Source organism: Conger conger, chromosome 12 (genome assembly GCF_963514075.1).
Source record: "Conger conger chromosome 12, fConCon1.1, whole genome shotgun sequence".
Taxonomy (NCBI): Eukaryota; Metazoa; Chordata; class Actinopteri; order Anguilliformes; family Congridae; genus Conger; species Conger conger.
Genome location: NC_083771.1, coordinates 24,118,903 through 24,146,690, shown reverse-complemented (window position 1 = coordinate 24,146,690; position 27,788 = coordinate 24,118,903). Strand labels below are relative to the sequence as shown.

Here is a 27,788-nt window from a genome sequence, read left to right as displayed (position 1 = left end):
ATCAAACAGTGGGCCAACTGGGCTTTTCCAATTTGGAGAAGAAAAACACATTCTCCCTTCCTCAAGGCCTTCTGACCGGATTAATACATTGGGGATAAAACAGACATATTGTGACATATTCACGCATCATGCCAAACTAAAACCAAGCAGCTTTATTTGTTTACATGACAGATGAAAAACTGAATGGAAGCATGAGGTTGACTGTTCATGTTAAACAGCGGGGCCTATTGTGAGGAGAGGAAATGTGATTATTCAAGTGCAGAGGGGGAAAAAAGATTTGACTGTAGCTCGACAGCCAAGCATTTGTGACACATTTTATAGGCAATGTTGGTAAGCAAAGACAGGCTCCAATGAAAAGCCTGCCAAGCACATATAAAAGATACATGCCCAAGCACTTATTAGGCTACAGAGAGAGAGACACATCCGTTATTTTATATTGTTGATTTTATTGTACTAATATATAAATTGAGTGCACAACATTGTCTTTTTTTATTTTGCTCGTGAAAAATATGAAATAAATTCAACCACACGGTTCAACCATTTTGTTTCTTTGCTGATAATCAGTGTGTGCCGAGGCGTGGCTCACACCATGTCGTCCTTCCAAAATGTGTCTTGCACAGCGATTATCTAATTTACTGAAAATCCCTCTCACCCCACCGGCTGCTCTGAACAGGCCCTGGATGTTCCTCTCGAGAATGTCCCCAGGGAAACATGGTAATTACACAGCTCATTTACATGGATGTCAAACACCCTCACCCATACAAGGCACCACAGGAAAACCTTCCCTTCTAGATGTACGTCCATGGAAACTCATTTACTCACAATAAATCAATAGGCAAATGGCAGAATGCACAACGTTCCTCATTAGTCTGTATCTTCATCATTTGCGGGGTAATCTCATTATGACAGTTATCATACCGGAGCTAGCCTCAGGGACCTGTGTGGAAGCTTTCACGGCAGGTAATCTCAGCTCACTCTCCCTTTCTTCCACACATCCCTTCTTCTCTCCTTCCGCTGGCCTTGTAGTGGTCCTCCGGCAGGCTTCTCAATCGCTGAGCTGCCTGTGAACCGACAGAGCAGGGGTTTGGTGGGAACACGATGAAACACGATGAAACACGATAAAACACAATGAAACACAGTTCCCAGCCTCCCACACGCCTCCAAGCACATAGGCAGGAGTGGCCACTACCATGCACAAAATCATGTGAAATATGAAATATGCAGCGGGAAGATTAATCCAAAGTGAAGTTAGGATTCTTTGTGCAAATCCTCCGGGTATAGGTCAAAAGAGTGTGAGTAATCTGCACAGACATCACAGAACTGACAGACTGCCAAACAGCCGCGTTTCCTCCTGCAGAAATGAAGGGAAAGTTCACTAAAGGCAATACAAATACCCTACATATGAAGTTTTGGGAAAATTAGTGTCCACTATGCTTCTTTTCTGGCAGAAAAGCGGTGGCAGTGCTGGGAAATGCTGGGACGATACGCCTGAAAAAAAGCGCTGTGTGTGGGCTATGCATCTATAACAACATCTCTCCTAAACATTCTAACATATACCGTCTGTCCATTATGGAAGATATTGCTGGTTGTTGTTTGTTTGTTTGTTTATTTATTCATCTTTTTTCGACATGAGTTGAGCGAATGGAAGGATGCTAGCCCTAGTACTGGCACTGCAATATCCTGCCGATGTGCTCACACAAGTTCACCTTCCTCTCATTGTCATGGTAGTTTGGATTTGACATGTCGTATTGCTCCAGATACACTGACAGGGCTAAAACAAGCTTCTCCTCCATATTCTTGCAGTCGTATTTGAAACAATTTTACAAAGCTGTCGTTAGGGTAACATTTAGGGTCATAAGGGTGTTTAAGTCCCGCCCCATCCGCCCCCATCAAGCTGGGCGGCCTGTAGCGTAGTGATTAAGGTATATGACTGGGACACGCAAGGTCGATGGTTTGATCCCCGGTGTAGCCACAATAAGATCCACACAGCCGTTGGGCCCTTGAGCAAGGCCCTTAACCCTGCATTGCTCTAGGGGAGGATTGTCTCCTGCTTAGTCTAATCAACTGTAAGTCACTTTGGATAAAAGCCAAATGACATGTGATGTAATGTGATGTGATGTGATGTGATTGGTCGGCTCATGAAAAGTGACTTTGATGAGCGCTGGGCCTTTCTGAAGAGCTGAACTATTTTGAACTTGAGGCGGCCGCACAAACAAGGCGGAGTGCTCTGAAAACAGACGGCAGCTGCGGTGCTCTCCCTGAGGAAAACAAGACAAAAAAGGGCAGTGGCCACAGGCCCTTTGTGTTCAAGCATAATGTGAACCTCATTGCTTACAGCGCTTGGTGTACATTGCAAAGATATCTCACCAAGTTATTTTTACATTAACTTAAATTAATGAAACTTTAGAATCACTGTGGATTTCACATCAAGCTGGCACTCCCTGAGTGATGTGATGTAGGAGCATCGCACCCGGCTCATAGCAGCTTTGACCCCTGATTGCTTGGTTTGATTGGTACCCTTGGTTTGACATCCTTCATCCTAATTTTAATGTTTGAAATGATACACTAAAAAGGTTATTGCTAATTAACTGTGCCCCCATTCACCTCACACTTATTTCAACAGGATGAGAAGTGGGTGTACGTTAGCTTACGCCTGATAGACAAAGCAGTGACACAGAAACGCGACACAAAATGGCTGCCCCGTGCTAACACAGCAAGCATGACAATGAGCCGAACGAAAAGGGTCAATGCCTTCGGGAAAAACAACATCAAGAGTAAGAACAACATTACAAACAACAAACAACAAATGCAAATTAGTATGCAACCGCATACTAAGGAAGCAGAAGCAAAAACTTACGGGCTTAAACTACAGAGGAGAGCCGTGTCTAAATAGATTAAATCCAAAGGACATTTCCCTGTTTAATTTAGTAATGGCAATCGTTTAAGAAGTATCAGTGATATGGAAAATGTAAGTGTTCTCGTATGACTGGTCCGGCTCTCTTTAACATGGGATTTCATTGGACTACCCCAGCCATCCGTATCTCGTGCTGGTTTTAATGGTATAGTGCTGAACATCATTTTCCGCCGTCTCACTGACGACCTGACAGATGCCCGTGAAATCTCGGCCACACGCGTGCAACGGGGCGCGTGCCACATTACGGTCCACCTCCTCCTCAACCATCTGGTGCCAACTGCTCACCTGCGACGGATACCGCCCAGAGGCGAGGTGCCAACAGCACAAAGTCACTCCGGTTCCTCACTTCAGACTCCGTTTGGCACCGGCTCCATATGAGCAGCGGTATCCAGGGGATTCTCTGCGTTCGCCTTGCCCAAAACTGTGTGTGACCATACAGTGCATCACTTGGACCTTCACTGCTTTGGTAGAACAATAGAGCGTCTCATCACGTGGATGTGTTTAGGAATCCTTGCACGCACTACATTTAGCAGACTACACTAAATTTAGTGTAGTGCAGAGTGAAACAAACTCGATCAAGATCTTGTGTATAGTGTCTGCCATAATTAGAGGCATTCCGGTCTGTCCCGCATTATTACACAACCCAATGCATGATGGAATATTATTGGAGGAGTTAAGGATGCGACGTAGGTATGCGCATATGTTTAATGTTTCTTATTCACATTCTGCATGCAGTCTGCAAGTAGTAAAACTGGATTGACAGTATTTTCACAGAGTTTGTTTTCCAACATTTAGTCCAGAATCTTGATATTTTTTATTAAATACCTTCACTACTTCCGAAAAGAAGAAGCTTTTCTGACACTGACCCTGCATCTGAAAAATCCATGTTGTCCAACGGCTCAGTCAGACAAGGTTGTTTCATGTACTGTGCCTTTAAGACGCACCATAGTAACTGTTCTGGTATAGTGACCGCCAATTTAATCAGCCGCTATCCCACTGAACAGTTATTTTCACTGCATCACGGTCATTTCAGGCAATCAATTTCCCTACTTGTTGGTGTGCTTTAGTAGGCAATTTCCATCTGAAATTGAACTTCTTGATGAAGGTTGCATGCAAGAGTTGCTCATTCAATGTTCATTTCCATTTAATTTTGACACAGGTAAAAAGCTGGCCCAGAACGCGAGGCGAACTAGTGGGATGCATAAAGAAGAGGAAACAGCTATTCAAAGACATCGCTGGTCTGGGAGTTTTTTCCCTTTCCTTAAAATCTCTGTTTAGTATACCAAGTACTTTACCGGCCTATAATCACAAATGGAGGCTTGTGAGGGAGGGAGAGAGAGAAGGATAGAGAGAGGGAGAAGAAGAATCTTATGCATGTCGAAGCCAGAGATACCTGCTCAGGTGTGAGGTCCCTCTGCTCCAGCGCCAGCATCTCGTACCCCACCATGAACTTGCGCACGGCAGCGGACCGGAGCAGGGGAGGGTAGTAGTGGGCATGGAGCTGCCAGTGCCCCATGTCTTCCTGTAGGAAGGCCCCGGTGGGCGCCCCTGCGAAACCAGAGAACAAGAGCATATGTACAGAGCCTCTACGGGGAGAAACCAGAGAGCAAGAGCGCATGTACTGGGCCTCTACGGAGAGAAACCAGAGCACAAGAGCGCATGTACAGGGCCTCTACGGAGAGAAACCAGAGAACAAGAGTGCATGTACAGGGCCTCTATAGAGAGAAACCACAGAACAAGAGAGTATGTACAGGGCCTCTATAGAGAGAAACTACAGAACAAGAGCATATGTACAGGGCCTTGTCACAATAAATTATATCCCTCTTGCAAAACTTATCCCCTCCAGGGTCATATTTCCGGTTTCCGGTTAAGTTCCCATCATGCGTAAGTTAGCATCAAGTCGACAGCGTGGTTACCAAGCTTTATCTGTTGGTTGCTATGATGCGATCTATAAAATACATTCCCCTGATGCGTGCGGTTTATTTAGTCTGGTGTATGTAAGTTAGCGACACATAAAAATAGCCATTGTCCCTACAGTTTAGGATAGCGATAGAGAACTAGTGCTCATCGGATAGCAAATCATTCAGCAATAAATCAATGTAACTAAGTAAATAAGGAGGACATCTAATGTTAGGTATATATATTTATGTTAGCTCCCTAGGTAGCAAAATAATAAATAGCTAGCTTGCGAGACAGCTAATCTTCCTAGTTCCTAGTCTTTCGACAGATAGATCGCTTGCTAACTAGGAAGATAAGCCATCGCTGTTTTTTATTCCTAGCTAGCTAGGGATCTTTCTATCTCAGACTATATCATGATTCAATGTATATAAATAATCAAGATATTACATATGAAGCACTACATATTTACAAAAGCATCGCTAGCTAGCCAATGCAGAGCCTATACACACAGCAGTTAACAAATATGACTGACGTCATTGCAGAGAAGGAACTGGAAATGTGACCCCAGAGGGGATAAGTTTTGCAAGGGCAACAGAATTTGTTGCGACAGCCTCTATAGAGAGAAACCACAGGACAAGAGCATATGTACAGGGCCCCTACAGAGAGAAACCAAAACACAAGAGAGTATGTACAGTGCATTGACATATATATACATAACTGGAGACAGCCTCCCCTTTCTGGTCCCATGGATTCCTATGGGGGCCGCTCAATGGTGTGAGAAGCCAATTCACGGAGGCGGTCATATTGGACTATAGGGCTTTTGGCACCAGAGGAGTATGTGCACTGGGTACCTGAACGTGAAGGATCAGGGTATACACCAGTAAACGCAGAGCAATGACGTGTAGCGAGTTACGGGGAGGTGCAGTGAGACTGTCTGACGAAATGTTGCATGTGAAGGCTAGCTACAGGACCATTTGGCGACACTTCACTGTTACATCAGCTACATTAATATGGCCTACGCACGGAAAAGCTAACGTTAGCTGGTAAGCCAGCTAACAAAACTTAATTACAGAAATTGTTCATAGCAATCAAGAACTGTTATGTTTGACATGCTAGCAATCAAGCTGTAATCACAGCTAGCCAGTTACAGAGACAGCAGAACAATTGCAGGAGGCTAAGTGAACAAACATTGTAGCAATTAACTCCAACACAAGTAATCTTAACTGGCTAGCCACAATGTATGACAGAAGAGGGCCTCTACGGAGAGAAACCACAGAACAAGAGTGTACCCATATCCATGCCAATGTGCTGGGACCAAAGTAATTGTTCATCAACAATTTTACATAATATATTATACAGCTTGATATAGATTAACCAAATCTGGCACTCAAGCGTAACTACTGCAAAATGACATCACTCTCAACCTTATACCTTTTCAAGCAATCAAAATGACTGCTTTCTCAGCTTTGTCAATTTTCTCAAACAAAGAGATCACACATTCACTGCACAACTACTGTAGATCAGACACCAGGGTGGAGATGGAATATCACACATTCACTGCACAGCTACTGTAGATCAGACACCAGGGTGGAGATTGAATATCACACTTTCACTGTTGTTACTGCAGCCTGGGTTGTGACGGGCAGTGGTAATGTGGTGTTTGGGCAGGCTGCTGGGTTGTGATGCTAGGTTGTGCTGCTGGGTTGTGCTGCTAGGTTGTGATGCTGGGTTGTGATGCTGGGCAGTGATGCTGGGTTTTGATGGGCAGTGGTAATGTGGCATTTGTGTGATTGAACCCTGGTTGCGTGCCTTGTCTGCTCAGGTCCATATCCCAGCCAAGGTTCAGCTAATCCCCTGGAATACTCTGTGGGGAAATATGTATTTTTTATTATTCCCAATTTGTTTTTAGTTCTAAATGAAACTGAATGAAAATGTGTTGCAATGCATTAAAGAAACCAGTCTAGAGAAGTGTACACGCTGAACATCAAAATCTATTTCCTCTGGAAATGAGTTCTAATGGATTTGCTGAGCCTGATTCCGAAGCTCCATTACCAGCACTACTATAATCGGAAAGCGACACATGTCCACCTATTGACATCATCTTAAAAGACACTTCAATCCTACAAATCAACATTCTCTATACAGTGTGAGCAATGAGGTCTCAACTAGCCAGTGCCACACAGGAAGTACAAGGAGAAAGAAATCCATCAGGATCAGTCCAGAGTCATTATTCCACACAGTCGTGTCCTGTGCACTGGGAGAGCCATACTCTGGGCACAAACCTACAGACCCCTATAAGATACCTTCATGGTTCGCATCTTTGCCTCCATGAAAACGGGTACATGCCAGGTCTTTACAGAATGTGATGATTTCTGATGAAGAGCATCCTGTAACTGTGTTTGTCCCTTCCTCCAAAACCACCCAGTACATATTGCAGACATAGAAAACCGCCAGGACAACCAATAGCCTAGTGGCTAAGGTGCTTGACTGGGACCCATATGGTTGGTGGTTCAAGCCCCAGAGTAAGTTCCCCAAAATTGTTTGGCCCTTTAGCTCCTGCTTCGTCTAATCAAATGCAAGTCCCTTTGGATAAAGGCATCAGCGAAAAAACTGGAATGTAATGAATCTTACATAACATAAGCTTAGCCAATGAAGACGGCAGTCCTGCACTTGAAATCTTTTAGTACTACTTTGAATAGTAATAACAATAGCCCTTTCAAATTCATATTTTGAAGGATATGTTCATAAAATCTCCCATTTCTAGTACACTAGAAAAGGAGAATTTTTATGCAAACATCGTGTCATAAATACACATTTTTGCAATTGACCAAGAAGGTCCCCAAATCATGAAATGCTAAAGACAAAACACACTTAAATTCAAATGAAATGAGAATATCAATGATAAAATGTGTTGACATTAAACATTCCAAAAATTGTGCAATCTATGTGAAGAAATACAATATGCAAAAAAAGACTGCATGGTTACCCAGGGAAAAAAAGAGCAAATGTGGAATACCGCATAACACTGCAGATTAATATTACCCTGAGAGGGACACTGAATAACAGCCATTATAGAGACGGCATTGTCTCTTCACCTCTCCCTCACTTCTCAAACTTCAAAGCCTGCACCACTACAGAGATGAAGGATACGGGGGTAGAGCAGATTAAGCATGACTCAATGTGCCAGCTATGCTAATGCACTGAAATTCAGTTAAAACGTGAAGGAAAATTGGAATACGAACATTAAATAAAAAAGAAGTGCCTACAACGTCACATAGTGTATTTTGTCAATTTTGTCAATTTCATTTAATTTTGTATTTTAAATAATATGTGTCATGTTCTTTTATTTATAAAAAGTGAAGTAGGCCTAACCAGAATACAAGAAGGCACCGTCCATGTTGAAATTTGTCATTATGAGTGCCCATGTGACCAAAACCGTTTTTTTCTGATTCAGGCGGCTCTCTAAGACCAAACTGTGGAAACTGGGACATTTTAAGTGTTTTTAACAAATTGGCAACACGCTGAGACTCGTCATGCCTAAATCAGACTTGCAAGTTGTTTCAAAGATTTCATCACACTTGTCACAATATTATTCCGCAAAATTAGATTTTTGAACCGTATCCGTCCAGCCTTTGTTCACCCGAATTTACTCCAGCATCGGCCGCCCTGACAGGTGTTTCTGTCCAATGGGGGTTCAGGTCTGGTGTTGCGCTTCTACTGCCCTTTAAAGTGTCTTTGTGAGAGTCTTCTGTAAAAAGCGCTATACAATTACATCTGAACAGAAATGGAGCTGAACGATTCAACAGCCAGACCCTCTTCCTTTACACCCTGTGTCCAGAGAAACTGGTCCCCTGGCAAACCCCACAGCCACCCCATAGTTCCCTTACCATGCCAGCCCATAGAGTAGGGGAAGGAGATCTCAAATAGGTTGTCATATTTGGTCAGCAGCCTTTTCATTATGGATGCCAGTCCTGCAAAATAAAGAAAATCCATGTCAACTACACGACTGAATTTAATGTGGTACTATTCTGTGTCTTGTAAGCATTCATTATCATTCAATTAATTCTATTGTCTGTAACTTATGGTATAGTATGGGGCCAAGAAAACTGGCAAATTGAATGAATCCATCACTTAATCATTATGCAGACAGATACACGCCGTACTGTCAGTGGTTTCCACAAACAGCACAGCAGCCTGAATTCAAGACTTCTGTGGGTCACATTGGTTGAAGAGACAGGCTGGCACAGGGACAAATGCAGTCGGTAAGTGCAAAGATGACATTTTTGGAGAGCAGACAATAATAGGTGCCGAGGCTGGTCTTTTAAGCCACACTTTTGGCCGTATCTGTGAATGGGGGACTGGGGTGGATGCACTGACTCCATGCTAGGAATCCACACAGGACATCCAGCATTAAAAACTCCCAACACAAGCTCAGAAATGGAGAAACAACTTCAAATAGCCTGACAAACACAGTGTTAGAACATCTTGTTCAAGGCTGCATTCTGTTCTTAGTACTCTATAATCTATGTTGAACACATCAACAGGGCGAGTGCTGTGAGGGTCTAGATGCTCACAGTAACAGACCCTGGCAGACGGTGTGTTTTCAGGGGCATGTTCGGGCCTTACCCTCCCTCTCTCTCGCGCTGAGGTCAGGCAGTCGCAGAACGTGCCTTCGGGGAAGCAGCAGCGTCTGGAATGGCCAGGTGGCCCAGTATGGCACCACAACTATCCAGTCATCATTCTCCACCACCACACGCTCCTGAGGACACACCAAAACCACACACCCCTGAGGACACACCAGAACCACACACTCCTGAGGACACACCCACACACTCCTGAGGACACACCAGAACCTCACACTCCTGAGGCACACCCACGTTACGTTAAGGTAGTCCATCGTGTGCGATGATGACCTCCACTACTGTTTGTGGGTCCTTTGATGGCTGTATAGTCCAATGCGGGATGCACACTGTCTGCTACAGTCAGGGCAAGTGAAAGCCTGACCCGATGGGACAGGTGCCATGGATGCCTTTCTCCTCTGGCTTCTTGCCAGACGATGTTTAATTCTGTGCTCCTCAGCCAGCTATACTCCTTGTTGACAGACTCCACGGGAGGAGGAGCGATCTACAGCGGCAGCTTCCAAGGAAGTAGGCTTTATTCCACACTTCTTTAGGTTGGTCCTTCAGCCTCTTTTTTTGACCCCCTGCAGAACAACGGCCTAGGTGGAGCTGGCCATACAGGGTCCTGCGCGGCAGGCGGCTGGCTGGCATCCGGATAACATGGCCAAGCCATCTCAGTTGGTGGTGCATGATGGTGGCCTCTATGCTCCTGCAGCTGGTTCTCTGAAGGATCACAGAGGGCGGAACACAATCCTGCCAGGTCACTTTTAAGATGCGTTGGAGGCACTTTATGTGGAATTACTCAAGCATCTTTAGATGGCGGGTGTAGATGGTCCATGTCTCACAGCCGTATAGAAGAGGAAATGCACATTGCCTTGTAAACTGCAACTCTGGTGTGTAGATGAAGATTGCTGTTGTTATAAACTCTTTTACTCAGCCGCCCAAAGGAGGATGAGACCTGCTTGATCCGGTTTTGGATGTCCTGATCAATGCCGCAGTCTTCTGAGAGGATGCTTCCAAGGTATTTGAAGTGTGGAACGATGGTGAGTTGGGAATCTGCAACGGAGTTGGTTTCTTTGGGGGTTCTGATGACCACTGGCAGAGGACTTCTGTTTTTGAGGTGTTAACAGACAGTCCCATTCTGCTGTATGCTCTCGCAGCAGCTGCAAGAGTGGCCTGCAGGGCTTCTGGTGTGTGCGCCACAAGGGCACAGTCATCAGCATACTGGAGCTCCAGTATGCTTACAGACTGGAGCTTTGTTGTAGCTTGGAGCCTCCTGATGTTGAAGAGGTTCCCATCCAGTCTGAAGTCCAGGGTCACCGCACTTCCATCTTCCATTTCCTTGTGCAGAAGTGTCGTTACACATAGGAGGAAGATGTTAAAGAGGGCCAGAGTGAGAACGCATCCCTGTCTCACACCGGTACCTACTCCAAAAAGGGCAGATTCCAGTCCACCTACTGTAACCTTGGCCATCATTCCATCATGGAACTGCCGCAGGATATTGGCAAACTTCACTAAGCAGCCATAGTGCAGTAGGACTTTCCACAGGAGGTCACAATGTACGGTGTCAAATGCCTTGGAGAGATCCACAAAGGCCATGAACAGATCTTGTTTTTGTTCACGACATTTTTCCTGCAGCTGCCGGGAGGTGAAAATCATGTCCACTGTGCATCCCACACTGGGATTCTGGTAGCAGGTCTTCAGTGATGGTATTGATAAGCCTGTGGAGCATGATTTTTGCCAGAACTTTGCCAGCAACAGAAAGAAGTGCTATGCCCTGGCTGTTTCCATAGATGGATTTGTCCCCCTTGTTTTTATAAATGGCAACAATATTTGCATCCTTTCATTGATGGGGGATGCTTTCTTCCAGCTATACTAGGGAGATGAAGAGGTGGATTGTTCTGGTGCAGAGATCTCAGGATCTCAGCAGGGATGGAGTCAGGTCCTGGGAATTTATTGTTTTTCAGTGCCCTTATGGCAGCATGTACCTTTGAGAAGGAAGGTGGAAGGTCCAGGCTCTGGATGGTGGGTAGGGTTGGGAGCTCTTCCAGAACTGAGATGTCAACTGCGGCTGGCTGGTTTAAGAGAGCCTCAAAAAGCTCCCCCCATCTCTGGACAATCATAGCTTGATCCTTAATGAGGGAGGATTCATCTGCAGTTCTAAGGGGGCAGACAGTGTAGGTTCTTGGACCATAAGTGGCCTTTACTGCATCATAAAAGTTGTGCATGTCATACCTGTCTGCAAAGGATTGTATTTGCTGTGCCTTGCGTACCCACCACTGGTTTTTAATGTGCCTCAGGGCATGCTGTACCTCTCTCCTTGTCATTGGTCGTCCCCTCCATGCCCAGGAGAGACTCAATGTTCTCCAGCTGGTTAGCTAGGGAACAGCGGAAGCTGTTGCATGCGTCTGTTTCCTGCAGCCGGGCACAGTGCAGCCTTTTTTTGGTGGACTTTCTGAGGCATACTACTGGGCAGATCCTCATTATGAGCTTGGCCATGATCATCCGATGGTCCATCCAGCACTCCGCCCCTCTCATGGCTCGTGTGATGTGGACATCCCTCAGATCCGAGTGCCTGACAATGATGTAATCCAGATGGTGCCAGTGCTTGGACCGGGGTGCACCCAAGAGGTTTTGTATTTATTTTATATCTGGAATATGGTGTTGGTAATCGTGAGATTGTATTCAGTACAGAGACTTAGGAGTCTTAAACCATTTGCATTGGTATAGCCGATGCCGTGTCTTTCACATCCTCTTCTGATGGAAGGGTGGGTGTGTAAGCACTGAAGAGGGTGGCATATTGCTTTCCGACAAGGGGGATGCGGAGTGACATAAGCCTTTCACTTATGCCAGTCGGTGTCTCAGTGAGATTTGGCAGGAGGCAGTTCTTGATGGCCAGGCTCACACCATGCAGGTGTTGTCCTCCTGTGGGGTAACCTTTCCAGAAGAAGGTGTAGCCCTCTCCCTCTTCCTTGATTGACCCTTCACCCAGGAGTCTGCTCTCGCTTAAAGCAGCAATGTCAATGTTGTAGCGCTTCAGCTCTGCCGCGATCAGCACAGTCCTTCGAACGGGCTTGTCAGTGTTGCGGCTAGAGTCCAAGAGGGTCCTGATGTTCCATGTTGCAAGTCGTAGGAATATATTTTGCTTTTTTTGTATTCAACCGCTAAACGGAATGTCCTGATGGGCACGGTATCCCATCCAGGAGAGTCTGAGTGGGCAATGTTTACGTCACCTTTTCTAGACCTTTCCCCAACTGGGGTGAGCAGTGTGGTCCTTAATAGGGCTGCTCAGACACACAGGGGTCTGCCGGGAGCAGACATCCCTAGAATCAGCTTCTAAATGTACCCACAGAAAAGGAAACAGCTGAAATTTGAGCATTAACACCATTCCAGTTTTAGGTCCAGCTTTAGGTCTTGCTTGTTAAAAAAGATTTAGCCAAGCCTTCAGAATGCAGTTATCTCGAGGGCTCTGCAGTAGGCTTCCGGTGTGAAGGAGGAATTTGTGTTTAAGAAGGCCAGGCCATTTTAAGCACTTAACCCCATTGCGTGTTAATCGCTGATCAAGCGTGTCAGTCCAGATACGAGACAGGAGCGCAGTCCTAATAGAATTCCAAGGACAGCCCTGTGCACAGGAGCCGGATAATGGCGGTTAACCTGAGGAATGATGGATGGAAAAGCGCATTCCGCTGACAGGTGCACGTCACCCCAGGCTCAGAGGAGACGGAGAGGATCAGGTGACACTGCGCAGGGCCCTGTGCTACGAGAGAGGGCTACAGTCAAGCACACACTCTTCTACAACACCATCTCCTGTTCTTAAAAGGATAGTATCAGTCTAATTAAGTATTAACCTGATTAAGATGTTAATAAAAATTAAGATCTGATAGTGTGGAGGGTAATATATCCCATAAACACCTGCTTTCAACACCTCTCTTCATCTTGGGTTAGATTTTGGCTTTGTTGCAAGCCCTGTGTCATCCTGCTTCCTTGGTTTGCAGTGTTAATTACAACACTGTCTGTCCCTGAGGGAGGCAGATATTTATTACGTACTTAATGAACAATAAGAAACTTAATGAACTTAATAAAATTAATTATAATATAAATCATTTTCTGTGCAGTTGGTTTGCCAGCCTACTTAAATCAGACTGCTTAGTTTATGAAAAAAATGCCAGTGTAAGTACAAATGAGATGAACACCACCTACAATGCATGACACGCTACAGCAGCGCCTCCCAAACTGGGATCACTTGATTTGAGGGTGGGGGTCACCTGAAATCTTTTAGGGAGAAAAAACTAAAAATAATAATAATTTTGTGTCTCTTCAAGAGAATGAGAATGAGAATGTAGGCTACATATGTAGTCACGGCCAATATCGTCACGGCTAAAGGGCACTGTTCGGCACTGCTAAAGCTTGTGTAGGTGGGGTGATGGGGTTGTTTGTGGAAATTTGTGGACATTTATTTTGTACATTTTGGACATTCTCAATTTTCTCAAACCAAACCCAATACCCCTTCATATTGGACCTGGGACTGAAAGGGCTAACAGATGCTAATGAAACTGAGAAGTTAGCCATCTGAGTCCTCCCTGTTACCGTACCTGTCTCTCCGCCTCCATCTTGGCATACTGCACCAGCATGACCTCTCCGTGCTCCTTGAGGTACTCCCTCTGGAAACGGGCAGAAAGGCTTGGTTCATTCGGGAGAAAGCTGCTCGCCCAGACCTGAAAGACCAGAAGAAGAACAGGACTGAGAGGTGAGAGGTTCACACTGGAGCCAATTCAGATATTTCTTTGGGTTCTTAGGCCAGGAAACTGACCATAGTCGAATGGAAGTTAAATGTTATGCCTGGTCACAAATGTGAGTCTAATCTACCATAACATAGTTCACTTAATACAGAATTTATTGAGCATCATTATCGACTATCGATAATGGCGGACAGCTATTGAATGTTGTTGGTTCCAGACAAAGGGTGCATTCTATGTAGTCCCAGACTGGTCCTGAAATTTATGAACTGTGCAGTCAATCCACACTGAGGTGCTGGGTCCATTTCCGAAAGCAGTTATGGTGTAAAACACAGTTGGAACCTTCTAGAAGGAGTGTCCAATACCTGGCAGTGAGGGTGAGGGTTTGAACATCCCATCATGGCTCCTTTATTCTCAAATATCTGAAAGAAAGGCAGAGAAGAGGTACAGTCTAAAGACAGGGCATAACTTACGTTATAGTCTCTAAGAACAGGGCATAACGTGTGTTATAGACTCTAAAGACAGGGCATAACTTGCATTATAGTCTCTAAAGACAGGGCATAACGTGTGTTATAGTCTCTAAAGACAGGGCATAACATGTGCTTTAGTCTCTAAAGACAGGGCATAATGTATGTTATAGTCTCTAAAGACAGGGCATAACGTGTGTTACAGTCTCTGAAGACAGGGCATAATGTATGTTATAGTCTCTATTGCCTCTACCTTAACATTAACCTCTAGAATTTCTTGATATTTGGTGGAATCCATACTATTTCCTGTGCCCCCAGCTGCCTCACAACCCCAAAGCATAATGGATCCACCTCCATGCTTCACAGTTGCCAAGGTGTTCTTCCCTACAAAGGCTTCACCCTTTTTTATCCAACCATACCTTCTTTGGTGGTAGCCAAATGGTTTAATTTTGGTTTTGTCAGTCCAAAGCACATTGTTCCAAAAGGCTTCAGGCTTCTCAATGTTTTCTTTTGCATACTTCAGACCCTTAATTTTGTTTTGAGGTTGTTCTTTCTGGCAACTCCTAACTTGTTCCTAACTGCCATGTAGGTCTTTGTTGTTTAAGGTATGTTGTATTGTTGTCCTGTGAACAGCTACACCAGTGTTTGCTAATCTTTTTGCAGCTCCTTTGCAGTGATGAGTGGGTTCTTCTGAGCATTTCTCACCAAGTCTGGGGCCACTCTATCTGAAATGTTTCTTGGTCTTCCAGACAGACCTTGCCTTGACTTCAACTGTTCCATTTATCTTCCATTTTATAATAATCTTTCTGACAGTGGAAATTTGGTAGTTTGAAACATTGAGAGAGTTTTTGTAGCCTTTTCATTATTGATGGAAACAAACGATCTTCATTCTAAAGTCCTTAGACAACTGTTTAGAGGAACCTATGGCTGTTAACATCAGACAGAACAGCCACTGCAGTTGGATACTTTAGAAGGCATGGAGTTACTTCAGAATAAAAAGTTCAGCCCCTCAACAGACTCATTGAAGCCCTACCGAGTAAATCACCTGGGATTCCAAAATCAACATTAACAGCAACATACGCATTTTCTTATAAAATGTCATAAATATTATCCTTGTATAGAAAAATTTAACCCACATTCTACTATGCCAGTCTTTCTTGGATTACACTTTTTCTGCAGTTTTTTCATTTTTTTCCTTTTATCAGTTTGTTTGTTTGGTTATAGCCAGTGCTACATAAAAAATACAATACATGTTCAGAAACTATGGTCTCTTAACATCCCAATAAAAGTCCAACGCAAGAGTAAATATTGTGTATACAAATAAAACCCTGGTAATAGATACGTTTAGGGACATCATTAAGATTTAAGAATTCTGGATAGATCAGATGGTATTTTTGTTGTCAAACTGAATTGATTTTCCCATGTCCTCTTTTTACATAAAACACATTTTGATTGAAAACAATCAATTCTGTAAAAGGAAGGACAGGCAAACACCGGAGGATACTAAGCAGAATGATGAAGGATGTCATCTAGACTGATGGATCAATCAAACAAAGTAATCACTAAGAGATCCGTACACACATTCAAACCAAACCCATTTCATTTCATACATCTGACAAGCCAACCTGAAGAAAATGCCATTATTCCTGATAACTCCTGATACTGACTTTGACTTGTGTTCTGACCTTTTCCATTTTTATTCAGATACAGAAATTAATCGTGTGCATCGATACCAATGAAAAATTCATATGCTTTTTACATATCCTAATCTGTGTAGGCAGATGTGTTGAAACACTTAAGGAACAGTGCTATAGAAGCTTAAGTCTGTTTAATTTATGCGAAACTGCACATCAAGTCATGTTCAGTTATTTGATGAGTTGAAACACTAATGTTGAACACTGATGGTAGCTAACAAAACTGAGTAATTAATTAATTATGCAATATGTAATTACTGGCTGCTGTATAGATATGAGGTATTCTCTGCCAGCTCTTAGCAGATGAGATACCTCCCCTCCAGATCTGCGCTTGCAGTTTCAGCTTTGTGTGTTAAATGCCTACATGATGAAAACTGTCTTCCAATATCGCACAGTCTTGCAACACTTATCATTATGTGTCATTATCTTGAGAGTGCAGTCAACAATTAAATCAGACGTGCAAATAAAATGATTTTATTAAGTGTTTCTTTGGGGGGGGGATCTACATGAGTTGTCCGTATTCATCTGAGTGTGATGGAGAGAGAGAGACCTCTGGTGGGAAATCAGCAGAATGCATCTAGGGATCATGGGTCCAAGCCCTCATTAAGATACCTGTTACTGCTGAAGAACTTACACACAGGGCTCATTCCAATCGCTTATTCTTTCACTCCTCACTTAAGTTCCGCGAGTCCTCGCCTCACTCCTGAGCTTCACCCATTGGAGGATGCAAGGAAAGGAAGCAAGGACGGAGGAAGAGGAAACATAACCTAAGCCAGGGAGCAGCAACTCACGGTCCTCGAGGACTGAGAACTGCTGGTTTTCCACCCTCCCTTTACCTGGAAGTCAGGTGTGTAGACAGTCTGGCTGATCAGTAGCACTAATTACCCAGGACAAAAGAAAACCAGGGCTGGAACGGGATTTGAGGGCCAGAGTTGATGATCTGTGACCTAAGCTGATCAGGAGTCCTCAGAATTAAGGACGGCAGCCATTAGCTCAGCGGCTAATGTGCATGACTGAACCTGGAAGCTTGCTGGTTCAAGTCCCATCGTAGCCACGATAAAATCCGCACAGCTGTTGGGCCCTTGAGCAAGGCCCTTAACCCCACACTGATCCAGGGGGGATTTTTTTTCATTTGATAACTGGCCCTATCAGCAGCTTGCTCTATAATTACCTGCACCCACGGGTAGGTCCCACCCAGCTCCTCGATCAGCTCCGCCCACTTGTCAATCACTTTTCTGATGTCACTGAGCTCCATCAGTGGGAGGGTGATGTCAGACCAGGGATGGAAACACATCACCTTGCTGAAACACAACCGGGGAACGTGATGCTTGATGGAAGCACACAGCTGGGTCCTAGTGGCTAAGGTACATGACTGGGGCCTGGAAGGCTGGTGGTTCAAGCCACAATAGGATCAGTGCAGCTGTGTGCCCTTAACCCCGCATAGCTCCAGGGGAGATTATCCCTAGCTTAGTCTAATCAACTGGAAGTCTATTTCAATAAAATCGTCAGAAAAAGCACATGTTGGTGCTTCCTTGCAGAGAATCAAAAACTTATTGAGAGCACTTTTTCTTACAAAGGCCCAACTTCTAACAGAGCACTGCTGAAAAAAAACAAAGATATGGTTGTGCAGAAAAATCTTAGGTTTAAATTTTTGACACCTCATCTGATGCTTTCTACAGTGTGATGACAGTTTGACAACAGATGGAACCCAGAAAATATCTGTGTTCGCCAAAGCCTACAGCACTGTCAGTCCTGTTCTGTCTGGCACCTGGAATAAGAGATAGTTTTCCCATATGTGCAAATGTCTACGTTCTTCTATATGTGCAAATGTCTACTTTCTCCCATACGTGCGAATGTCTACCTTCCCTTATATGTGCAAAGGTCTACTTTCTCCCATACGTGCAAAGGTCTACTTTCTCCCATACGTGCAAATGTCTACATTCTCCCATATGTGCAAATGTCTACTTTCTCCCATACATGCTCATGTCTACTTTCTCCCATACGTGCTCATGTCTACTTTCTCCCATATGTGCAAATGATTACCTTCTCCCATATGTGCAAAGGTCTACTTTTCCCCATATCTGTTCAGTATAAGAAAGGACAAATCCAGTACAAACGGTCTCCTTTTTAGAAATCATTCCCAAATAATTTTCCTGTTCTAATCACTGCCTGCATCCTGCATTCGGCTGTAAAATGAACATGAGTTTGCACTCACCAAACACCTCTGGCAGCTTTGGTCTGGAAAAGGGCGTGATTCCCGGCACCTTAAAGGTAAAATAGGTAAGATTGTCAAAAGACCATTGTAAATCCCTTCCTATCATTGAAAAAGGCTCACTGACATGTTGACTCACCCTCTGCCTGTGTTTATAGTCCTTAAATTCGGGTTTCAATACAGTTGATGGACCGACGCTCAACATTGTATAGCTGTACAATAATTCAAGCTCATTGGTTGAAAAGTGGTTTGAATTGCCACAGCCAATGGCACGGGGGGAGGGGCGTTTCAAAATCAGCACGTTCACAGAGAAGGGGGAGGGATAAACAGTGTTGAGGGTGTTTGTTGCTGCATTTACTCTCTTGGCCGTTAGAAGTCCGTCTGCCCATTGCATACAAAAAAAACAACACTAAACAGCATGAAGCATGCTCAGTAAACAGCAAATACTTTGACAACACAGTAGTTAGGAGGATGTTTTGGACACAGCCTAGGTTCCAGTGATCCTTTGAACATTTCAGAGAGCTGCCCTTGGGCTAGCTTCACGGTTCTGCAATAAGCTAAAAGTTTGAGTGAACTCTTTCGGTGTCTCCTTTCCTTATTTATTTCGAAGAGGGAGACAAATGCTACATTTGTCTCATATACACTCAGTGAGCACTTTATTAGGTATTTATAAAACTTTAATTTTTTGACTCATTAACGCTGCTTCTGTTCCTGTAGCCTATCGACTTAGAGGTTTGACACGTTGTGTGTTCGGAGATGCTCTTCTGCATACCACTGTTGTAAGGTGTGCTTATTTGCGTTACTGTCACCTTCCTGTCAGCTTTGACCAGTCTGGTCATTCTCCTCTGACCTCTATCATTAACAAGGCATTTCTGCCCGCAGAACTGCTGTTCACTGGATGTTTTTTTGTGGACATCATTCTGACCTCCACACCAGCTCGACTACTCCACTCTGCTGCCACAGGCCGGCCTGCTCATACTCCCGGCTGAGTGAATGGCTCTCGCTTGTCCCGACTGCGGAGCGTCTCCACCCCAGATCCCCAGTGGTGGAACAACCTCCCCATCCCCATAAGAACTGCTCCCTCACCGCCCATTTTCCACCAGTCTGAAGACTCATTTCTTCACACTGCCCCTTAACTACTCTGCAGGAGTTCCCTAACCTATTGTCACTTGTTTTTAACCTGTCTATTTTTCTTCTTGTATTTTATACCTTAATCTAGGACTTTTGTCTTTGTATTTGTCTCGGTACTGTAGTTCCTCAAGTTGTAGTTGTCTTGGTATGGTAGTTACAAATTTGGCCTATCTACCTCGTGTACTGGACATATGGTCATGGCAACCAATCCTATATGAATTGTACCTTATCTGGCGTGTTTGGTTGTTTGTTGCATGATCTTGATGTTTTGTTTTGTATGTCCCTTTGGATAATAGTGTCTGCTAAATGAAAATGTAATGTAATGACCAAAGACTCACCAGGATCTGGGGAGTCTGGTTGGAGAGCAGGGAAGTCATTATCAAACAGGAAAGTGCTGTCATACTCAGGGTTCACCTGGGGCAGGAGACACGCAGGAGATGAACAGAGGTTTATTTTGGTTTGGCCAATGTCATTGACTGTTTTTTTCCGATTGCTCTGGCTCATAATGGCTCCCTTGACTGTCATTGGCACAACTCTGGGCATAATGTTGACAAACACCAATGATAAACTCCAAAGGAAATCAAAAACCAAGAATCTTTACTTTATAGTTTAGCTGATGCTTTTATCCAAAGCGAACCAAGGCTAGGTACTGAAAGCTTTTATACATCTGTTATATATATCTGCACTAAGGATGGGACTGAATACACCTAACTATTCAGACGCAGCTGAGAAGCTAACCGTCCAACTGTACCAACTGTTCAAATACATACTGCACAGTACTACACGCCTGTTCTTAGTTTTGCAAAAATAGACAGACAGACATTTATAATTGCAATACTTCACGATACCATGTTATTTAGAAATTCACACCATTGACTATATGGAAGAATTCATTTTAGTTTACATTTGCAGCAAAATGAGCAAACCACAGTTTTATAGGCAGGGTAAAGTTTTAAAATGCAGACATAATTAAGTCAAGGAATAAATGTTTTGTTTTATTTCATCTTCTGAGTAAATTATAGAAATCCCCAATGTCCTTCTCAGAGTATGAAGTGAACACAGCAGAACTTTAATGAAGTGCTGAATTCAATATTTAGCATTATTATTTACTCCGATCTGTATTATAATCCTCCGACTGAGAAGTCCTGATTAAGACTTCCACAGTCTGATAGGTCGGTCAGCTGCTTTGATTCCAGTCAATAAACTCACCAGATTCTAAAGTGCCTGCATCGCAGTGTTAATTGACAGCAATCATAGTTCTCTTGAGGAGAATACTAATCTTCTCGGCTCTCATAAATCACATTCGGGGAGGCACACACGCAGTATAAAACTAATTAGGATTTGGAAAGCCTTGTTTTATCTCCTGTACAAAATGAAAGAGTGAAACGATGCGTACAGAGGTGGAGGTCTCACCTCCCCGTTGGCCCTCTGATTCCCAGGACAGAGGGGGTTTGTGGGGTCGTGTCGGGGGACTTCGTCCTCAGACTGCTTCTCCACCTGGCCTTTCCAGGGCCTCCTCATACGATGAGCCGACACCAGAACCCAGGAGCCGCGCAGGGGGTTATAGCGCATGTGCTGATGCTCTGACCAAAGAGAACACACTGCTCATTAGAGCTCTGACCAAAGAGAACACACTGCTCATTAGGGTTCTGACCAAAGAGAACACACTGCTCATTAGAGCTCTGACCAAAGAGAACACACTGCTCATTTGGGCTCTGACCAGAGAACACAATGCTCATTAGGGCTCTTACCAAAGAGAACACACTGCTCATTAGAGCTCTGACCAAAGAGAACACACTGCTTATCATGTTATGGGCAGTTTATTTTGGCAGGCCTGTTGTTTTGCCGATGTATTGGACATTTTCTCTTCGTATTTTCAGCTTCATAATGGCTTCCTTGACTTTCAATCGCACTATGGTCCTCATGTTGACAATGCCCATAACAGACTCCAAAAGCAATAAAAAGCGGTGAAATAAAACATGATACTGAAAGCTGTCACAAACGAAGCAACTGAACACACTTAACTCAGAAATACTTCTGACGCCATTTGTCCCAAACGTTGTGGTGCCCTGACATGGGGGGCTATTTATTAAAAGCTACATGAAATGTACAATGTATTAAAAATACACTTTAATAAAGACTGTGAATCTGCACTTTAACCACATGTGAATTGTTTGATTGCGAATCTAAAATTGTGGAGAACAGAGCCAAATGAAAAAGGTCGTTGTCCCAAACATAGAGGGCAGTTTACGCTTATTTCAGCGAATTAGGATGTCCGTTCTAGTTTCCTCATCCGATCTCCTCCTGCCCTTCCTTGTGGCGTGTTCAGCGATAATCATGTAAAGTTAGGCAAATTAAACGAACGAAGCGAATTGAGTCAGGGAGGTTGTTTCCAATGAATGAAACGTGTGATCCCTACGAACCAGATGTCACTAGTACCATCAACACTAAGAGTGTCGAGTCAACACATTTTTATTTTCAAAACGACACGGCTAACTTACTGAATTCACCACTTTTACTGAATAACAATTGTGTGAACTAGGTAGCGATCACGTGATGACGACTCGGCTGCGAGGATGCACTTTAAATGTGTTTTAAGCCTTTATTAACATGTGTGTAGTAAGCTGCATACACGCTCCGCTCATGAGTTAGGCATATCCATTGTCATAACTAACATTTCCAACGTATCTACGATACAAGCTTACAAACTGACTTGCCAAAGCAAAGGTTGTGTGTAGTGCAAGTCACCCAACTGTAAACACGTCCTAAAGACGATACATGGCAAACAGATTGGGAATTGCATTTATAATAGTAACAAGTGTGATCGCTAACGTTATATGCTACTTGAATCTGAGTTAATCTACCTAATATTCATATTACATCCCATGCCTGGCCAACCTTACGTTGGCAAACGTTAGAAAATCTTCACCGAGAGCAGAAGCATGCTATGAATACGGTTATCTAGTTTACTGGTTTAACTAAACAGAGATAGAATATGACAGGGGGGGGGGGGCAAACAAACCTCCTGGATCAAAATTATTTTGATTATCCGCTGCAGTTGCCATCTACACGCTAAACAACTCCTGACTACTTGCTACGTTCACGTCACTTGCGTTTACGGTTAACGCAGATACGAATCTGCGCACAGCCAATCAGCGGCCCAGTCAATATGCAGAATCTGCACAGACTTCGCGCATACTTCCTGAAATCTGCGTGACATGACTGCAGCCTCGATGTCGAGCAAACCTCTGCCACTGCGCAGTGGCTTACGACAAAGGCCAATCTTTTCCTGAGCGCTGCGCAGGCGTTGCACAGCTCTGCCTCCCTGGTGCCGAAAACACATTCATTCTCAAGGGTCGATTTACGCTGGGGTCGATTGAACTTGGACAGTCTGGAGAGCCGTCCAGGCGCATGTCACATTCAATGAAATGCACTTTGTTTAGCGGAAGCCCGGAAGATTTGCCTAATATTGAATACACAACAAGAAGGGGGTCTTTTTTCCCCATGTGGAATTTTCATGTTTGAGTGTTGCATGTGATTTAGTAGTAATGTCTTTTACGAAGACAATCCTGAAACTCGTGGTTGCCGTTGGAGTCGTCGTATTAATAGTGCAGTACTTGCAGTACTGGATGTTAAATAAGCAGTATGTTTTTAGCAAGGAAGGTGTCGCCAAGATCGCTAAGCAATACGCAGGCAAGTAGACTACTGTTCTGTTTCCACGGTGACGTTATTAGGGAAATGTGCTAACTTGTATTTAGATATTAGATATTTACCTAACCAAACGTTTCCAATTTGGATGATTAGTAAAGCTAGCCAGGCGCAATATCCGATCAATGGCAAATAAACCACTGCCCTTTGCCGTTGTCGCCAAACATGAATTTACTAGCATGTTTAACCAGCATGTCGGTCTAACAAGTTTATACAGTTGGCTATCAATTTGACGCGAGTTGAGACTGGATTGTGGTTGAGTAGACAAACTATATTTGCTGCATTTCAACTTGCTTTCTAATTGGGGGAAAGTCCATTGAAGTTATTTCGCAACGTCTTGATGGCGAGTTACTTACCTTGCAACCATTTTTGGACTTTATGTTCCCAATGTGGAACAGAAAGGATTCTGCATTTCTTCTGGAAACCACGCGGCAAAATTCCATTCTAGAATGTGGGAAACGTGCTGATATAGCTCTAATGATTTTTTGGCCGTATTGTTGAATGTAACGAATGTGAGTTTAAATTGAATTAAAAAGGTAATAAAAAGGCAGGCGATGTACCAGAGTAAGTTAAAAACATAAAAGACATAGCTATATTATGCATACAATGACAGTATACAACATAGTGAGGGCCAATAAGAATGTCAGAATAGGCATTGTTACGAAAATGTTTTTCTGTTACTTTTGGATTTAATGTGTCTTTCTAGTGTTGGTGCAAATGTTGCAGGTTAAATACACATTTTAATTTGATGCAGCTTTGCAACAAGTAAAATGTGAAATGCATGCCTTCAGTCAAGAATATCATGAAGCTTTCAGCTGAATTAAGTTTGTGCATTACATTACAGTTTATGCAAGGGGGCGGCCTGTAGCGTAGTGGTTACGGTAAATGACTGGGACACGCAAGGTCGGTGGCCCTAATCCCGCTGTAGCCACAATAAGATCCGCACAGCCGTTGGGTCCTTGAGCAAGGCCCTTAACCCTGCATTGCTCCAGGGGAGGATTGTCTCCTGCTTAGTCTAATCATCTGTATGTGGCTCTGGATAAGAGCATCTGCTAAATGCCAATAATGTAATGTAACATTATAGGTGTTTAGCAGACACTTTTATCCATAGTGACTTATGGTTGATTAGACTACGCAGGGGCAATTGGGGCAATGTAGGGTCAAGGGCCCAATAGCTGTACTGATCTCATCCTGGTCACACTGAGGCTTGAACTACGAACCTGCCAGGTCTCAGGCAAGCACCTTGCCACTTGGCTATAGGCTACCTCTTTATATTTTTTATTTGCTGATACTGCTGTTGTATAATTGATATTTTACATTTAAACTCAAAAACCAGCACGCAGACCGGCCCTCCAGGAGTTGTGCACCCATGTGGTACAGTCTTCCCGACTCATCTCCGTGACATTCCAGGCTCTATCGCAAGGCCACGGAGAGTGCATTTCCTGCCGAAACAGTTGTTCTCTGTTGTGTCTTCTCCAGGCCAGGATCACGATCACGCGTTTGCCAAAGTGATAGTGGAGTTGCGGAAGACATACCCCGGTCACATCCTCCCTGACGAGGACCTGCAGTGGGTGTTTGTTAACGCCGGGGGGTGGATGGGCTCCATGTGCCTGCTGCACGCGTCTCTGACCGAGTACGTCCTCCTGTTCGGTACGGCTGTGGACACCGGCGGCCACTCCGGTAAGACTTCCTAAAGAATTTCTAAATTATAATCGGAAGACTAATTATGGTTATAAGGAGATGACTACTTCTCATTATAAACTTATTTTACAAATATTTCAAAATATAAAAGTGTGTTCTAATACAATCAAAAGGGCATGGATTTTAAAGTACACTTTGGTACAAATTTAAGATGGTGACAAAAAGCTTTTTAATTATCCTTATTATATTAATCAGTATTGTGAAAAAACAAATTAAATCTATGATGTCAGCATTTGCCAAGAATAATACGACCCTACGAGCCCTTCCTTCATCATTTGGAGAACAGTTAAAAACATCAGGTCTGTGGCATGAGTAAAATCACAGCGGAGTTGAGATGGACAGCATTCTTAACTTTAAATTTCCTCTGGTGATACAAGTTAAGTGAGAATATAGTTTATTGTAGTTCCGTGTTCACCTTTTGAATGAGCATGCTGCCGTTCTTCTTTCCTAGGTCGGTATTGGGCTGAAATATCAGACACCATAATCTCTGGGACGTTTCGGCAGTGGAAAGAGGGCACTACGAAAAGCGAATTATTTTATCCAGGTTGGATTCTTCATCTATCGAGTTTTGTGATGAAGTGCAGAGGCCTGCCTGTTGCAGCTCTCCCTACGGGGTTTTCACATTGGTCCAGAAATTCTTTACATTAATTACTTTTATTTAGCAGTAGCTTTTAACCAAAGCCATGTACAACAAGTGCATTCCGAAAGTCATTAGAACAACTACAGAACAGATAAGGTACAATTCACATGAAGAATCAGTTGTCTACAGCCATGAACATCAAGCCTAGTACACATCGTAAGTAGGCCATAGATAAGGTAAGCAACTACAGCACTAAGATAAATACAAATACACATGACAGTCCAAGATGAACATACAAGCAAGAGGGCTAGAAGATTTGGGTGATACACGAGTTATAATAGACTTGGGCTAATAAATTATAGCTAATCCAGTGTGAAATTGTTCAGGCATCCCCAGTTTCACCTATAGCTTCCTTACAGATTGGTCCCAAAGGTTCTCAGACCTGCTTCAGATGGCTGTGATGGCCAAGTAATGCAGTCCCTAAAATATACCATTCTACTCTTTAATAATTTTTCCTCAAAGTATCAAATGTTCTATTCTATTTTAAGTGCTTCTACAAGTAACACGCTTTTCAGCAGACAATTTCACTGGGGCTAGGTTGAAATAAGAAACGTTGGAGCACACAGAGCTCAGAGCAACACACACTTTAATAGACAGGAGAGACAACATTTTTCGACGTCTTCCTTTAAGGCAGCCCTACTCAACTCCACGTCCTGCTGGCCGCAGTGTCTGCATGCATTTGCTTCAACCGTGCATGGCACCACTTGATTTCACCAATTAGCTTATTATCTGAACCAAGCAGGTAAAATAATGGCTGAAATAAGGCATTGTAGCGCACGGTAGGAGCGAATACCTGGAGACGTGTAGAAGCGCTACTTTCAGGTTTAAGATGCCTATATCGGTCAGGGCTGTGGTACCTCCTCCACAGGCGACACCATCGTTCACGCGGCGGGAGAGGCCACGTCGGTACAGTGGAGCTCGGGGACCTGGATGGTGGAGTACGGTCGGGGCTTCATCCCGTCGACGCTGGGTTTCGCCCTCGCGGACACCATCTTCAGCACTCAGGACTTCCTCACGCTCTTCTACACCATGCGCGTCTACCTGAAGGGCATGCTGCTCGAGGCCAACTCCTTCCTCACCGAAGCCGGGATCTTCTGAGTGCCGTCCGGATCCGTCGAGCCTGTCCGCCAAATTCTACGCTTGTGAATTCATCATGTGGTTGATTGACTGACAGAAAATAAAAACTTGTTTCCAGTTTGTTTACAGTGGGGGAAAAAACAGATTTACTTTTCAAGTGTCTTCTGCTGTATTGATCTCATTTTTCATTACTCGAAGTAATTACATTTTTAAGCCATATGCAAAAATTCTAACTTAAATTAACTCAATACATTGTCTGCTGCTTCCGGTACAATGTTATAGTGAAACTCGTAATGCATTTCTTCACTCTGCAACAATGCAAAAGCTACATATAGCAGTTTGAGAAAGTGAGTCAGCGGGTAAAGAAACTATTTTAATGCTTTCCTTCTGGTGTAAAATATAATGTACTGTATTGGCCTGGGTAAAAGGACCCCCTTTTGACTCTAGAACAGTCTGAATTCTTCACGGCAAGGTGCTGGAAATATTCTTGAGAGATTTTTGTCCATGCTGAGTCTATAGCATCACACATTTTTCAGTGACAGGCAGCGAACCACCTGTTCCATCACCTCCCAAAAGTGTTTTATCGGATTGAGATCTTGGGACTGTGCAGACCATTAGTGTAAACTGAAGTCACCGTCATTTTTGTGGGACCAGCCTGTGGTCATGTGTGCTTTGTGACATGGTGCATTATCCTGCTGTAAATATCCATTTTGAAAGAGTTGATGGCCATAAAGGGATGCTGAATGGTCAGCAGCCATTGCACAATGTGGCCTTCAAATGACACTCAATTAGTATTCAAGGCCTTAATGTGTGCCAAGAGAACATTCCTCACACCATTAGACCACCAACTCCAGCCGGTACCATTGACAGAAGGCAGAAAGGATCCATGGATTTTCAGTTTCTGCCAATCTGACCATGCTATCTATAGCTGAAATCGAGATTTGTTAGTCCAGGCAATATTTTTGTAATTTTCAATCGCCCATTTTGCAT

General features: G+C 43.8%; 2 protein-coding genes across 2 annotated transcripts; one reads left to right on the top strand and one right to left on the bottom strand.

The window, feature by feature from the left end:
- Window positions 1-426: 426 nt before the first annotated feature.
- On the bottom strand, window positions 427-22,835 carry galt (galactose-1-phosphate uridylyltransferase). The gene is made up of 11 exons (XM_061262499.1): window positions 22,695-22,835; window positions 21,086-21,255; window positions 20,011-20,086; window positions 18,545-18,593; window positions 17,501-17,630; window positions 14,534-14,590; window positions 14,025-14,147; window positions 9,440-9,572; window positions 8,701-8,784; window positions 4,308-4,462; window positions 427-1,061 (listed from the first exon to the last, which is right to left on the bottom strand). Exons 1-11 carry the CDS (start codon window positions 22,735-22,737, stop codon window positions 972-974), a joined length of 1,110 nt encoding a protein of 369 aa, XP_061118483.1. The 5' UTR covers window positions 22,738-22,835; the 3' UTR covers window positions 427-971.
- An 81-nt stretch (window positions 22,836-22,916) lies between these two features.
- sigmar1 (sigma non-opioid intracellular receptor 1) lies at window positions 22,917-26,958 on the top strand. The gene is made up of 4 exons (XM_061262500.1): window positions 22,917-23,365; window positions 24,860-25,060; window positions 25,533-25,625; window positions 26,590-26,958. Exons 1-4 carry the CDS (start codon window positions 23,221-23,223, stop codon window positions 26,817-26,819), a joined length of 669 nt encoding a protein of 222 aa, XP_061118484.1. The 5' UTR covers window positions 22,917-23,220; the 3' UTR covers window positions 26,820-26,958.
- Window positions 26,959-27,788: the final 830 nt, after the last annotated feature.